General features: G+C 47.7%; 1 protein-coding gene across 2 annotated transcripts in view; it reads left to right on the forward strand.

Annotated features, from left to right (window-relative positions):
• Positions 1-14773: 14773 nt before the first annotated feature.
• Positions 14774-17345, forward strand: part of LOC128688223 (uncharacterized) — a 598240-nt gene continuing 595668 nt past the window's right edge. For both annotated transcript variants that reach the window (XM_070086551.1, XM_070086550.1), the window contains exon 1: positions 14774-14896. In XM_070086551.1, coding sequence (XP_069942652.1) covers positions 14818-14896 — 79 coding nt within the window. In that variant the 5' untranslated portion in view covers positions 14774-14817. The remainder of the gene's footprint in view (positions 14897-17345) is intronic.

The raw sequence follows: 17345 nt of genomic DNA on the forward strand, positions 1-17345 counted from the left end.
AGTTTGCAATATTGGTTTTATCTTATCTTTGACTACACTTGTTTCCCTACTATGGCTCCTGTCCCCTATGAGGTCATTTATATGTATTCCTTCCTGCGTATAATTCCCGACTACCTGTACAAAATCTCCAATCGCAATCTTCAATCGCATCTGCTAGAAAAATGACAGGATGGATAATGAGAACCTTCAAAACTAGGGAGGCCAAGCCCATGATGACACTCTTCAGGTCACTTGTTCTATCTAGGCTGGAATATTGCTGCACTCTAACAGCGCCTTTCAAGGCAGGTGAAATTGCCGACCTAGAAAATGTACAGAGAACTTTCACGGCGCGCATAACGGAGATAAAACACCTCAATTACTGGGAGCGCTTGAGGTTTCTAAACCTGTATTCCCTGGAACGCAGGAGGGAGAGATACATGATTATATACACCTGGAAAATCCTAGAGGGACTAGTACCGAACTTGCACACGAAAATCACTCACTACGAAAGCAAAAGACTTGGCAGACGATGCACCATCCCCCCAATGAAAAGCAGGGGTGTCACTAGCACGTTAAGAGACCATACAATAAGTGTCAGGGGCCCGAGACTGTTCAACTGCCTCCCAGCACACATAAGGGGGATTACCAACAGACCCCTGGCAGTCTTCAAGCTGGCACTGGACAAGCACCTAAAGTCAGTTCCTGATCAGCCGGGCTGTGGCTCGTACGTTGGTTTGCGTGCAGCCAGCAGCAACAGCCTGGTTGATCAGGCGCTGATCCACTAGGAGGCCTGGTCACAGACCGGGCCGCGGGGGCGTTGACCCCCGAAACTCTCTCCAGGTAAACTCCAGGTAAACTCACCATTACTGTCTCCCAGGACAGTATCTCCAGCTTCACCATTTCTGTCTCCCAGGACAGCACCTCCAGCTTCACCATTACTGTCTCCCAGGACAGCACTATCAGCCCGACATTTACTGACTACCAGGACATCACCTCCAGCCTTACAGTTTGTGACTACATGGCCAGTATCAAGGGCAGTACCATTCAGCCCAGACTTTTTATGTTCCCATTTCCCATCTATTGTAGAAAGCTTCCAGGTTTTCTATGAAAGCAGCTTTGATGTTGTCCTCTTTTAATACCCTTGTGATTTTAGTCCACAGATTTTCCTCATTTGGGCATACTCAAAAACACTTCTCTGTTTTAATACTGCTTGTAGCTAGTTCTGGGATATCTGCACAAGGGGCGTGACACCAATTTCCACAAAAATGACAATTTATCCATGTGGAAGCCCGTTTGTTTGACTGACCACAGACTACACACAGCTTCATAATGATTTGAATGGTTGATTTACTGCAATTCTACTAGCAACCTCTTGAATATTATATTAATAACCTTAAATGAAGCTCTAGCTATTTGTATTTCTGTTTCTAACTCTTTTTGTGTATTGGACAGCTTACCGTCACGTTCCTGATTTTTAATGTTTGTGTTTATAAGGGCGCCTACAACCCCATCCGTTTACAGTCTGCTTTATTGTCCAACGAAACCGTTTGAAACCAGTCCCAGGTTCGGACCAGTCAAGGGTTCAGACCAGTCAAGGGTTCGGACCAGTCGATCTGCTCTGATCAGTGGGTCACTTATTTAAAACATACTGGTCGGTGATTTGAGCTAACACATGAAGGATCTACTGGAAATTATCTACCCGAGTAATATGTGATTTGACTGATACAAAAGTATAACTTGCGTGTTGAAGAGCCGGTGATATCTGGCAGCTCCTACAATGACGAACTTTCGACCTCCTTGTTTATCAATCGCTGTATCTGGCTTTTCTATTTTTTTTTTTTTTTCCGTCTCCACCACAATAAATGCTATATTATCACTATAGTTGACTGGTGCAAATTTTGGAGGAAGGACGCTTTTTCTGTAGTAATAATTGCTTCTCGTTGTGTATATTTATTATATATTTATTAAACTTGTCAGGATCTGTTCAAGATGCTCAATTTTTTTCTGGAAATTTGTTATAATATGAGGAAGGTCAGGCGAATCCAATGCCTCTCCGGAGGATGGCACTTCTGGGTTAGTGCTTCCTTTAACACCTATCACCTTAACAGGTACCATGGTTACATTAGTGTTCTCTGTTTCATCATTCATTGCAGGTAGGTCCTGTGCATCTGACTCATCTCCAATTTCCAGGGAGGTTACCTGTGTGGTGTCCGTCTGACTGTTGTAGTTGTGTGTATTGGGAGAAATGACAAACTCATCCCCATATTCAGGTGTAGCCATAGGTATCTGTAGTGGCAGACCAGTAGTTCCATATGTGCTAGCAGGGATGGCTAGCTCCTCCACAGCTGGTGTGTGTGATGGCATTCTGGTGTCACCAGAATTGTTTGCAGTGAGGTGGGGTTCTTGCACACTTTTCAGAGGTTCAGTCTCAGATCTGGCTGTGGTAGACTGGATGGCCCCATCCTCAGTTACCATTAAAGGACTGTTATCAGGTTTACCTCGAAGGTTGTTTGGGTTCTGACTGCAGTCCTTGTGGGAAACTGTAACCCCAACTTCTTTACAGTTAATACACTTAAATTTTTGGCTGTCAGGGCCTACTGTGCATTCTCTAGTGGAATGTTTCCCAGCACACTTACCACACCAAGAATGTAGTATTCCACAGTCTACTGCAACATGGCCATAGTGCTGGCATTTGTAACACCTACGTTTAGGGGGTAGGTACACTTCGATGTTTAGGAAACGTAAACCATGCACCCAGATATTCCGGGGGAGGGGCACAGGACCCACCCAACTGGCAATAATTTGGGATTTTCCTTTAAGTCTTTTAGGCTTGATGATATGCTCACTGAGAGTCAGATGGGATGGGTCCATGCAGGGAGGGTATCCAAAGATTATGATACTGACCCATTTTTTAAAGTGGTGAGTGTCTGATGGAGGTCGGAGCAGCTTAATACCCCCATAAGGTGTACTAAGTAGATTATTGATCAGTTCTTTATTCTGTTCCACAAACACAAAGTTGTGTGTATTTTTCCTAAATTGGATCCGTGAGTTAGGATGCTTGTTTACAGCTGCCATTAGCCATGCACACTTAGCAGGCAGCGGGGTGTTGTCAGGGAAGTTCAGCTTAACACATTCTTCCTTTGAAGAAAGATTTCTTGCAGCCTCTGTGCACCAAGGACGTTTAGTATCACATTGTGTACGAGTCAAGTGAGTCTGACTACGTCGACGCTCTAGCCCTTTCTCACTTTTTCTCTTTTGTTTACTTTTAAAGGTCTGGAAGCTATCATCATTTCCATCACCTGCAGAAATAGGTTCCTCTGTGACAGTTGCCATGTTTGCCAGTGATGATATCTGGTGTAAGACTCACAACACAAGAATTCCTCGCTTATTTTTCCCTTATAAATTATGCAAGAGCAAATATTCACTACAAAGTCAGAAGTCCAAAATGGATCACAAGACACAAGTGCTCAAGTTCAATGAACACCTCCAACCATACTCAACCCAGACCACCACCACTCAATACGACACACACCCCACCAAAAACACACTCAGCTGTAGATAGATGAACCAGTACCTAAACAATCTCACTTACACACGCGTTACTATGTATGACAAGTGTTACCAAGTACACCAAGTGTACACTTTATCACTTAGATTACACTTGTGTTGATGTAAATATAAGTGAGAGTGGTACACCGCTGGTCGTAATAAACACACTCAACTTCTCAAAGTCACACACTAGGCCCAGCTTCTGTAGAGGTACCAGCGTTTTAACGTGTTTATTATGTGTCAGTGCGTGTCTGCAGTCATTAAATTGGTGTATCAGAAGTTAAACACTACAATCCAGTTGATCAAATAGTTTAAAACAATTTACACAATGTATAACTAGAGGTATAATGATTGCAAATTGTTACTATTACAATTTTAACTAGGCGCTAGACCCACTAGATGAGATGGCAAGGAACATAGATGTTAACAGGCTGACTCTTGCTTAACACGGTTGAAAGGTAACCGAATTACTCAAGAGAGAAAGTATTAATGAAACTGAACATTATGCAGGAGTAAGATTGTTCACAGTAAAAATACAAAGCATAAGTTACACACTCACACCACAGATGAACACTGCAATTTGAAATATTACTGGGAATTTAGCAGTAAAGTTTCAGTCTGAACGAGAAAATGTATTAGAAAACACAACAATGACACTAGGACAAGCAATTTAATTATGTAACCATATTTAATAGTTCAGTTACACTGAGCAGAGCATGTATTACACTGATTTATCAAATGTAAGGAGTCGCTACACTGAAGCACACTCTGAGCCTTTTAAAGTCTTAATACAGGCTTAAAAATGACAATTAACTGTTGGGGAAAGCAGCACTTAACACTTCTAGCACAAGTATGACAGATGAATGTTCACTGTGTACAAGCCAATCACCACAAACTTACTATGTTTGTAAGTGAACCTCTGGCATGTCCCACTCAAAATGTCAGCACTGCAATGCTCGTCAAATTGTTCTCAAGCCACTACAGGAAACACTGGTATGCCAGCAGCACTGCAGAACGTATACACAGACATGCTGGGCCCTAGGACAGCTATAACTGCAGGCTGCCTTAGCTTGTTCTGGCTAGCTTTTAGTGCTGCCCTCAAGCTTGCTTGACTGTGCTCGCCAAGCCCGCGCCAACCACCCGGACACCTGCTTGCAGCAGGCAGGCAGGCAGGCACACAGGAGACACTCGCAAGATGAGCGGAGTGCGGCACAGAGGACACGGGCACTCAAGCACCCATGTGGTCTGGCAAAAACCGCCTCTAGACCACAAGCCTGGAGTTTACCTGGAGAGAGTTTCGGGGGTCAACGCCCCCGCGGCCCGGTCTGTGACCAGGCCTCCTGGTGGATCAGCGCCTGATCAACCAGGCTGTTGCTGCTGGCTGCACGCAAACCAACGTACGAGCCACAGCCCGGCTGATCAGGAACTGCCTTTAGGTGCTTGTCCAGTGCCAGCTTGAAGACCGCCAGGGGTTTACCTGGAGTTTACCTGGAGAGAGTTTCGGGGGTCAATGCCCCCGCGGCCCGGTCTGTGACCAGGCCTCCTGGTGGATCAGCGCCTGATCAACCAGGCTGTTGCTGCTGGCTGCACGCAAACCAACGTACGAGCCACAGCCCGGCTGATCAGGAACTGACTTTAGGTGCTTGTCCAGTGCCAGCTTGAAGACTGCCAGGGGTCTGTTGGTAATCCCCCTTATGTGTGCTGGGAGGCAGTTGAACAGTCTCGGGCCCCTGACACTTATTGTATGGTCTCTTAACGTGCTAGTGACACCCCTGCTTTTCATTGGGGGGATGGTGCATCGTCTGCCAAGTCTTTTGCTTTCGTAGTGAGTGATTTTCGTGTGCAAGTTCGGTACTAGTCCCTCTAGGATTTTCCAGGTGTATATAATCATGTATCTCTCCCTCCTGCGTTCCAGGGAATACAGGTTTAGAAACCTCAAGCGCTCCCAGTAATTGAGGTGTTTTATCTCCGTTATGCGCACCGTGAAAGTTCTCTGTACATTTTCTAGGTCGGCAATTTCACCTGCCTTGAAAGGTGCTGTTAGAGTGCAGCAATATTCCAGCCTAGATAGAACAAGTGACCTGAAGAGTGTCATCATGGGCTTGGCCTCCCTAGTTTTGAAGGTTCTTATTATCCATCCTGTCATTTTTCTAGCAGATGCGATTGATACAATGTTATGGTCCTTGAAGGTGAGATCCTCCGACATAATCACTCCCAGGTCTTTGACGTTGGTGTTTCGCTCTATTTTGTGGCCAGAATTTGTTTTGTACTCTGATGAAGATTTAATTTCCTCATGTTTACCATATCTGAGTAATTGAAATTTCTCATCGTTGAACTTCATATTGTTTTCTGCAGCCCACTGAAAGATTTGGTTGATGTCCGCCTGGAGCCTTGCAGTGTCTGCAATGGAAGACACTGTCATGCAGATTCGGGTGTCATCTGCAAAGGAAGACACGGTGCTGTGGCTGACATCCTTGTCTATGTCGGATATGAGGATGAGGAACAAGATGGGAGCTAGTACTGTGCCTTGTGGAACAGAGCTTTTCACCGTAGCTGCCTCGGACTTTACTCTGTTGACGACTACTCTCTGTGTTCTGTTAGTGAGGAAATTATAGATCCATCGACCGACTTTTCCTGTTATTCCTTTAGCGTGCATTTTGTGCGCTATTATGCCATGGTCACACTTGTCGAAGGCTTTTGCAAAGTCTGTATATATTACATCTGCATTCTTTTTGTCTTCTAGTGCATTTAGGACCTTGTCGTAGTGATCCAGTAGTTGAGACAGACAGGAGCGACCTGTTCTAAACCCATGTTGCCCTGGGTTGTGTAACTGATGGGTTTCTAGATGGGTGGTGATCTTGCTTCTTAGGACCCTTTCAAAGATTTTTATGATATGGGATGTTAGTGCTATTGGTCTGTAGTTCTTTGCTGTTGCTTTACTGCCCCCTTTGTGGAGTGGGGCTATGTCTGTTGTTTTTAGTAACTGAGGGACGACCCCCGTGTCCATGCTCCCTCTCCATAGGATGGAAAAGGCTCGTGATAGGGGCTTCTTGCAGTTCTTGATGAACACAGAGTTCCATGAGTCTGGCCCTGGGGCAGAGTGCATGGGCATGTCATTTATCGCCTGTTCGAAGTCATTTGGCGTCAGGATAACATCGGATAGGCTTGTGTTAATCAAATTTTGTGGCTCTCTCATAAAAAATTCATTTTGATCTTCGACTCTCAGTCTGGTTAGCGGCTTGCTAAAAACTGAGTCATATTGGGACTTGAGTAGCTCACTCATTTCCTTGCTGTCATCTGTGTAGGACCCATCTTGTTTAAGTAGGGGCCCAATACTGGGCGTTGTTCTCGATTTTGATTTGGCATAGGAGAAGAAATACTTTGGGTTTCTTTCGATTTCATTTATAGCTTTTAGTTCTTCCCGCGATTCCTGACTCCTAAAGGATTCTTTTAGCTTAAGTTCGATGCTTGCTATTTCTCTGACCAGTGTCTCCCTGCGCATTTCAGATATATTGACCTCTTTTAGCCGCTCTGTTATTCTTTTCCGTCGCCTGTAAAGGGAGCGCCTGTCTCTTTCTATTTTACATCTACTCCTCCTTTTTCTTAGAGGAATAAGCCTTGTGCATACATCGAGTGCCACCGAGTTAATCTGTTCTAGGCATAAGTTTGGGTCTGTGTTGCTTAGTATATCTTCCCAGCTTATATCGGTTAGGACTTGGTTTACTTGGTCCCACTTTATGTTTTTGTTATTGAAGTTGAATTTGGTGAATGCTCCCTCGTGACTAGTCTCATTTTGTCGGTCTGGGGCTCCTCGCATACATGTCTGAACCTCAATTATGTTGTGATCTGAGTATATTGTTTTTGATATGGTGACATTTCTTATCAGATCATCATTGTTAGTGAATATGAGGTCTAGTGTATTCTCCAGTCTAGTAGGCTCTATTATTTGCTGGTTTAAATTGAATTTTGTGCAGAGATTTAAAAGCTCGTGTGAGTGTGAGTTTTCATCAGAGCTGCCTCCTGGTGTTATTTCTGCAACAATATTATTTGCTATATTCCTCCATTTTAGGTGCCTTAAGTTGAAATCCCCCAGGAGCAAGATGTTGGGTGCAGGAGCTGGAAGATTTTCCAGACAGTGGTCAATTTTTAACAGCTGTTCCTGGAATTGCTGGGATGTTGCATCCGGAGGCTTGTAGACTACCACAATGACTAGGTTTTGGTTCTCGACCTTTACTGCTAAAACTTCCACTACGTCATTTGAGGCATTAAGCAGTTCTGTGCAAACAAGTGACTCTGCAATGTACAGGCCAACCCCCCCCTTTTGCCTGTTCACTCTGTCACATCTGTATAGGTTGTAACCTGGGATCCATATTTCATTGTCCAAGTGATCCTTTATGTGGGTCTCAGTGAAAGCCGCGAACATTGCCTTTGCCTCTGCAAGCAGTCCACGGATGAAAGGTATTTTGTTGTTTGTTGCTGGCTTTAGACCCTGTATATTTGCAAAGAAGAATGTTATCGGACTGGTGGTATTGTTGGTACTGGGGGGGGGATTTTTTTCCGGCATTAGTATCTGTATCTGTTGGTTTGGAGTGGAGGCCATCGACTGTGGTTCCACTCCAGGAATGACTGGATTTGGTGTACGATTTCTGCCATTTCCTGCCAGTTTTTTTTCCTTCCTGGCACTAAAAAACCTCTCCCTCTTGAGTGGCTGTGGCTACCCAGGTTTTCCCATGGCCTGGATGTTTTGTATCTTTTTGTCCCCTTTAGATGGTATGCCTGGCAATTTAAGTTATAGCACAGTCTTTCCTGTACTGAAGAGGTACACATTTCAGGGTGAAAAAGCTTACAGGAAGGGAGTTTGCATTTTCCTGTTGTCATATGGGCATGGCATTTTCTAGGGTGGTCATAGTTGCACGTCCCATCTGTTTTTCCAGATTTCCCATGCCAGCAGATACCAAGTGCATAGTATGTGCACAGGCTTGGTTTCCGCTTGCCTTGGGTTTCTGTGACTGTATTCCCTGTTGGTGCATGTTTCCCTGTCTTACTTCTATCCTCCCTAGCACCAACAATGGAGCTCCCACCAGTTGTTTTTGGTAATTTATCCTCACTATTGCTATTGGAGTCCTCTTGTTTGCTATTTCCTGCGGTATTTCTAGTTTGCAATATTGGTTTTATCTTATCTTTGACTACACTTGTTTCCCTACTATGGCTCCTGTCCCCTATGAGGTCATTTATATGTATTCCTTCCTGCGTATAATTCCCGACTACCTGGACAAAATCTCCAGCTTCACCATTACTGTCTCCCAGGACAGTATCTCCAGCTTCACCATTTCTGTCTCCCAGGACAGCACCTCCAGCTTCACCATTACTGTCTCCCAGGACAGTATCTCCAGCTTCACCATTTCTGTCTCCCAGGACAGCACCTCCAGATTCACCATTACTGTCTCCCAGGACAGCACTATCAGCCCCACATTTACTGACTACCAGGACTTCATCTCCAGCCTTACAGTTTCTGACTACATGGCCAGTATCAAGGGCAGTACCATTCAGCCCAGACTTTTTATGTTCCCATCTGTTGTAGAAAGCTTCCAGGTTTTCTATGAAAGCAGCTTTGATGTTGTCCTCTTTTAATACCCTTGTGATTTTAGTCCACAGATTTTCCTCATTTGGGCATACCCAGAAACACTTCTCTGTTTTAATACTGCTTGTAGCTAGTTCTGGGATATCTGCACAAGGGGCGTGACACCAATTTCCACAAAAATGACAATTTATCCATGTGGAAGCCCGTTTGTTTGACTGACCACAGACTACACACAGCTTCATAATGATCTGAATGGTTGATTTACTGCAATTCTACTAGCAACCTCTTGAATATTATATTAATAACCTTAAATGAAGCTCTAGCTATTTGTATTTCTGTTTCTAACTCTTTTTGTATATTGGACAGCTTACCGTCACGTTCCTGATTTTTAATGTTTGTGTTTATAAGGGCGCCTACAACCCCATCCGTTTACAGTCTGCTTTATTGTCCAACGAAACTGTTTGAAACCAGTCCCGGGTTCGGACCAGTCAAGGGTTCGGACCAGTCAAGGGTCCGGACCAGTCGATCTGCTCTGATCAGTGGGTCACTTATTTGAAACATACTGGTCGGTGATTTGAGCTAACACATGAAGGATCTACTGGAAATTATCTACCCGAGTAATATGTGATTTGACTGATACAAAAGTATAACTTGCGTGTTGAAGAGCCGGTGATATCTGGCAGCTCCTACAATGACGAACGGTCACCTCCTTGTTTATCAGATAAGATAAGATAAGATAAGATTTCGTTAGGATTTTTAACCCCGGAGGGTTAGCCACCCAGGATAACCCAAGAAAGTCAGTGCGTCATCGAGGACTGTCTAACTTATTTCCATTGGGGTCCTTAATCTTGTCCCCCAGGATGCGACCCACACCAGTCGACTAACACCCAGGTACCTATTTGCTGCTAGGTGAACAGGACAATAGGTGTAAGGAAACGTGTCGGAATTTCCACCCGCCGGGAATCGAACCCGGCGGGTTCGATTTTTTTTTTTTTCCGTCTCCACCACAATAAATGCTATATTATCACTATAGTTGACTGGTGCAAATTTTGGAGGAAGGACGCTTTTTCTGTAGTAATAATTGCTTCTCGTTGTGTATATTGCGACCGCTGGTAACTACAGGTTATATGAAATTCACAGTAACGTCTCGTATTTCAAGAAAAGAAACTAATGAAAGTCACTCCACTCCACTAAGTACCATTATAATACTGGTTAGTTGCTACTACAACACTGTATTCTGCTATTCACTGGTATCACTAGATTATATGCGAGTACACTAGCAGGCCAGTAAGATTATTAAAAACAGCTGACCTGTGGTAAGTTTCTGGCGACTTCTGGCACCTTCCTCTATAGGCTTATCACTTCATTTACAAATTCACCTGTTTTCAAATGACACTTTAGCCTTTATCATCAATATACTAGGGAGCCACTGTAGTATACACTATACACTATGTATACTCAATGTTATCAGGGAGACTTTCTTTCCTCTGACATGAAAAGTTCAATTATTATTATTTTTTTCCACACGGGAACAGGCCTATGATTCCCCTCTGGCAGTAAACTCTGCTACGCAGTGCACACTAATTCTCCTTTTTTGACTCAGTATATAATGTTTTCCGCCCAAGATTGGTTCCAGGCGCTAGAGGGATGTATCGTATAGGATTGATGACACAAATTAAAGTTCTAGCACGTAAGAGCGACCGTGAAAACACGAGAAAACCGGGAGCACAACGAGGCACGCTGACACGCAGACACGGGACATTCACCTCACTAGACACACGCAGTATGGGTGTAAGTGGCATGCGGGTCTTATAGTGCCATTTTCAAGGTCACCCAGCAGGCCAGACATTCCTCACTCATTTTAAGCCTACGTAGGTACTGATGGTAGCACAATGTCCTAAGTCAGTGAAATCCACTCGTGCAAATAGTTACAACAAATCTGCAGCACTTAACACTTCTAGCACAAACTTACTATGTTTATAGGTGAACCTCTGGCATGTCCCACTTAAAAAGTCAGTACTGCAATGCTCGTTAAGCTGTTCTTAACTAAGCCACTACAGGAAACACTGGTATGCCAGCAGCACTGTAGAACGTATACTTAGACATGCTGGGGGTCTGGAGCTGTAACTGCAGGCTGCCTTAGCTTGTCCTGGCTAGCTTGGAATGCTGCTTTCAAGCTTGCTTGAATGTGCTTGCTAAGCCAGTGTCAACCACTTGGATATTTGCTTGTAGCAGGCAGGTAGGCACACAGGAGACATATTCGTAAGATGAGTGGAGTGCGGCACAGAGCACTGACACGGGCACTCAAGCATTTATGTGGTCTGGCAAAAACCGCCTCTAGACCATAAGTAAATAGAGGCGAATGGCTGAGTTCCAAATCGAGGAAGGAGGGGAGACAGGCGAGGTGGAGTGAAGGTGTAGCCTCCTACAGCCACTTCAAATCAACATGTTTGTGTTTCACTAGGTATATCACTAGTCACAGTTCACACATAAGAGTTCCAGCAGCAATTCAGCTGCGCTCCAACAATATTTGTTGCATGATGAGTTATCAGTCGGGTGAGATAAGCAGTTCTGATATAGAAGGCCTAGGACTTCACTCAACACACATGTCCTCTCCCCTCAACCACTCAAGCCTAACTGACTAAACAATCTTCATGTAAACTTGAGAAGAAATAAAATTGTATTGTATTAGAAGTACGGAGGGCAGGATAGCTCCCACTCCCTATGGAGAGGGAGCATGGACACGGGGGTCGTCCCACAGTTACTAAAAACAACAGACATAGCCCCACTCCACAAAGGGGGCAGTAAAGCAACAGCAAAGAACTACAGACCAATAGCACTAACATCCCATATCATAAAAATCTTTGAAAGGGTCCTAAGAAGCAAGATCACCACCCATCTAGAAACCCATCAGTTACACAACCCAGGGCAACATGGGTTTAGAACAGGTCGCTCCTGTCTGTCTCAACTATTGGATCACTACGACAAGGTCCTAAATGCACTAGAAGACAAAAAGAATGCAGATGTAATATATACAGACTTTGCAAAAGCCTTCGACAAGTGTGACCATGGCGTAATAGCGCATAAAATGCGTGCTAAAGGAATAACAGGAAAAGTCGGTCGATGGATCTATAATTTCCTCACTAACAGAACACAGAGAGTAGTCGTCAACAGAGTAAAGTCCGAGGCAGCTACGGTGAAAAGCTCTGTTCCACAAGGCACAGTACTCGCTCCCATCTTGTTCCTCATCCTCATATCCGACATAGACAAGGATGTCAGCCACAGCACCGTGTCTTCCTTTGCAGATGACACCCGAATCTGCATGACAGTGTCTTCCATTGCAGACACTGCAAAGCTCCAGGCAGACATCAACCAAATCTTTCAGTGGGCTGCAGAAAACAATATGAAGTTCAACGATGAGAAATTTCAATTACTCAGATATGGTAAACATGAGGAAATTAAATCTTCATCAGAGTACAAAAAAATTCAGGCCACAAAATAGAGCGAAACACCAAAGTCAAAGACCTGGGAGTGATCATGTCGGAGGATCTCACCTTCAAGGACCATAACATTGTATCAATCGCATCTGCTAGAAAAATGACAGGATGGATAATGAGAACCTTCGAAACTAGGGAGGCCAAGCCCATGATGACACTCTTCAGGTCACTTGTTCTATCTAGGCTGGAATATTGCTGCACACTAACAGCACCTTTCAAGGCAGGTGAAATTGCCGACCTAGAAAATGTACAGAGAACTTTCACGGCACGCATAACGGAGATAAAACACCTCAGTTACTGGGAGCGCTTGAGGTTCCTAAACCTGTATTCCCTGGAACGCAGGAGGGAGAGATACATGATTATATACACCTGGAAAATCCTAGAGGGACTAGTACCGAACTTGCACACGAAAATCACTCACTACGAAAGCAAAAGAATTGGCAGACGATGCACCATCCCCACAATGAAAAGCAGGGGTGTCACTAGCCCGTTAAGAGACCATACAATAAGTGTCAGGGGCCCAAGACTGTTCAACTGCCTCCCAGCACACATAAGGGGGATTACCAACAGACCCCTGGCAGTCTTCAAGCTGGCACTGGACAAGCACCTAAAGTCAGTTCCGGATCAGCCGGGCTGTGGCTCGTACGTTGGTTTGCGTGCAGCCAGCAGCAACAGCCTGGTTGATCAGGCTCTGATCCACCAGGAGGCCTGGTCACAGACTGGGCCGCGGGGGCGTTGAACCCCGGAACTCTCTCCAGGTAAACTCTCCAGGGCAGGATAGCTCCCACTCCCTGGATGAAGATCATTACAAGTATGGAGGGCAGGGTAGCTCCCACTCCCTGGATGAAGATCATTACAAGTACAGAGGGCAGGGTAGCTCCCACTCCCTGGATGAAGATCATTACAAGTACGGAGGGCAGGGTAGCTCCCACTCCCTGGATGAAGATCATTACAAGTACGGAGGGCAGGGTAGCTCCCACTCCCTGGATGAAGATCATTACAAGTACAGAGGGCAGGGTAGCTCCCACTCCCTGGATGAAGATCATTACAAGTACAGAGGGCAGGGTAGCTCCCATTCCCTGGATGAAGATCATTAGAAGTACGGAGGGCAGGGTAGCTCCCACTCCCTGGATGAAGATCATTAGAAGTACGGAGGGAAGGATAGCTCCCACTCCCTGGATGAAGATCATTACAGGTACCGAGGGCAGGATAGCTCCCACTCCCTGGATGAAGATCATTACAGGTACGGAGGGCAGGATAGCTCCCACTCCCTGGATGAAGATCATTACAAGTACGGAGGGCAGGGTAGCTCCCACTCCCTGGATGAAGATCATTACAAGTACGGATGGCAGGATAACTCCCACTCCCTGGATGAAGATCATTACAAGTACGGAGGGCAGGGTAGCTCCCACTCCCTGGATGAAGATCATTACAAGTACGGAGGGCAGGATAGCTCCCACTCCCTGGATGAAGATCATTACAAGTACGGAGGGCAGGGTAGCTCCCACTCCCTGGATGAAGATCATTACAAGTACAGAGGGCAGGATAGCTCCCACTCCCTGGATGAAGATCATTACAAGTACGGAGGGCAGGGTAGCTCCCACTCCCTGGATGAAGATCATTACAAGTACAGAGGGCAGGGTAGCTCCCACTCCCTGGATGAAGATCATTACAAGTACAGAGGGCAGGGTAGCTCCCACTCCCTGGATGAAGATCATTACAAGTACAGAGGGCAGGATAGCTCCCACTCCCTGGATGAAGATCATTACAAGTACGGAGGGCAGGGTAGCTCCCACTCCCTGGATGAAGATCATTACAAGTACAGAGGGCAGGGTAGCTCCCACTCCCTGGATGAAGATCATTACAAGTACAGAGGGCAGGGTAGCTCCCACTCCCTGGATGAAGATCATTACAAGTACAGAGGGCAGGGTAGCTTCCACTCCCTGGATGAAGATCATTACAAGTACGGAGGGCAGGGTAGCTCCCACTCCCTGGATGAAGATCATTACAAGTACAGAGGGCAGGGTAGCTCCCACTCCCTGGATGAAGATCATTACAAGTACGGAGGGAAGGATAGCTCCCACTCCCTGGATGAAGATCATTACAGGTACGGAGGGCAGGATAGCTCCCACTCCCTGGACGAGGATCATGAGAGACACGGACGGTAGGCGACAGTCATGTGTTGTGTCCGTGACGTGGCCATGAACACGCATGCGCAGTCAGTCAGTACGTGGCAGCCACACTGTCAGTCACTCTCTCCACTCTACACCATATTATACACTACACCCTGGTAAGTACACTGTATTATGTGAGTGTATGTGTGAGTGTTGTGAGTGTATTGTGTTAGTGGGTCCCAGACTGACACTTGACCCACCCTGCCCACTGACACGACCCACCCTGCCCACTGACACGACCCACCCTGCCCACTGACACGACCCACCCTGCCCACTGACACGACCCACCCTGCCCACCTATATTATCACCCACTCACCTTAAATATGGGTATAAGAGCAGTAATACCTTCCCCATGTACTGGTTATAGTGGTGGTGTGTGTACTGGCTTATTACCGGGTGGTCGCTATATGAGGTCATTTTGTCAGCTGTTGTCTGTTTACATCATCTGTCATCATCATCATCATCATCATCATACACCCCTCAAGGGAGGTTCCTTGACGTTGGTGAGGGGCTCTTGATCTAGGGAATTGGATCTGTGCTCCAGTTCCCTGAATTGAGCCTGAATACCTTCCATCCCTCCCCCCCCCACATGCGTTGTATAATCCTAAGGGTTTAGCGCTCCCACATGATTATAATAATAATAATCATCATACAGTAGTGTATTAAACCCATCATAACCCAGCCATAACCTTGAGGTGGTGCCCTCTCCCAGGGTGCTACCCACACCTTGACTCCCCCAGGGTGCTACCCACACCTTGACTCCCCCAGTGTGCCACCCACACCTTGAGTCCCAGGGTGCCACCCACACCTTGACTCCCCCAGGGTGCTACCCACACCTTGACTCCCCCAGTGTGCCACCCACACCTTGACTCCCAGGGTGCCACCCACACCTTGACTCTCCCAGGGTGCCACCCACACCTTGACTCCCCCAGGGTGCCACCCACACCTTGACTCTCCCAGGGTGCCACCCACACCTTGACTCCCCCAGGGTGCTACCCACACCTTGACTCGCCCAGGGTGCAACCCACACCTTGACTCTCCCAGGGTGCTACCCACACCTTGACTCTCCCAGGGTGCTACCCACACCTTGACTCTCCCAGGGTGCTACCCACACCTTGACTCTCCCAGGGTGCTACCCACACCTTGACTCTCCCAGGGTGCTACCCACACCTTGACTCTCCCAGGGTGCTACCCACACCTTGACTCTCCCAGGGTGCGACCCACACCTTGACTCTCCCAGGGTGCTACCCACACCTTGACTCTCCCAGGGTGCTACCCACACCTTGACTCCCCCAGGGTGCTACCCACACCTTGACTCCCCCAGGGTGCTACCCACACCTTGACTCCCCCAGGGTGCCACCCACACCTTGACTCCCAGGGTGCCACCCACACCTTGACTCTCCCAGGGTGCTACCCACACCTTGACTCTCCCAGGGTGCTACCCACACCTTGACTCCCCCAGGGTGCCACCCACACCTTGACTCTCCCAGGGTGCTACCCACACCTTGACTCCCCCAGGGTGCCACCCACACCTTGACTCCCCCAGGGTGCCACCCACACCTTGACTCCCAGGGTGCTACCCACACCTTGACTCTCCCAGGGTGCCACCCACACCTTGACTCTCCCAGGGTGCTACCCACACCTTGACTCCCCCAGGGTGCCACCCACACCTTGACTCCCCCAGGGTGCCACCCACACCTTGACTCCCCCAGGGTGCCACCCACACCTTGACTCCCCCAGGGTGCCACCCACACCTTGACTCCCCCAGGGTGCCACCCACACCTTGACTCCCCCAGGGTGCCACCCACACCTTGACTCCCCCAGGGTGCCACCCACACCTTGACTCCCCCAGGGTGCCACCCACACCTTGACTCCCCCAGGGTGCCACCCACACCTTGACTCCCCCAGGGTGCCACCCACACCTTGACTCCCCCAGGGTGCCACCCACACCTTGACTCCCCCAGGGTGCCACCCACACCTTGACTCCCCCAGTGTGCCACCCACACCTTGACTCCCCCAGGGTGCCACCCACACCTTGACTCCCCCAGGGTGCCACCCACACCTTGACTCCCCCAGGGTGCCACCCACACCTTGACTCCCCCAGGGTGCCACCCACACCTTGACTCCCCCAGGGTGCCACCCACACCTTGACTCTCCCAGGGTGCCACCCACACCTTGACTCCCCCAGGGTGCCACCCACACCTTGACTCTCCCAGGGTGCCACCCACACCTTGACTCTCCCAGGGTGCCACCCACACCTTGACTCCCAGGGTGCCAACTACACCTTGACTCTCCCAGGGTGCCACCCACACCTTGACTCCCCCAGGGTGCCACCCACACCTTGACTCCCCCAGGGTGCCACCCACACCTTGACTCCCCCAGGGTGCCACCCACACCTTGACTCCCCCAGGGTGCCACCCACACCTTGACTCCCCCAGGGTGCCACCCACACCTTGACTCTCCCAGGGTGCCACCCACACCTTGACTCTCCCAGGGTGCCACCCACACCTTGACTCCCCCAGGGTGCCACCCACACCTTGACTCCCCCAGGGTGCCACCCACAC

The sequence above is a fragment of the Cherax quadricarinatus genome, chromosome 19, assembly GCF_038502225.1.
Source record: "Cherax quadricarinatus isolate ZL_2023a chromosome 19, ASM3850222v1, whole genome shotgun sequence".
Lineage (NCBI taxonomy): Eukaryota > Metazoa > Arthropoda > Malacostraca > Decapoda > Parastacidae > Cherax > Cherax quadricarinatus.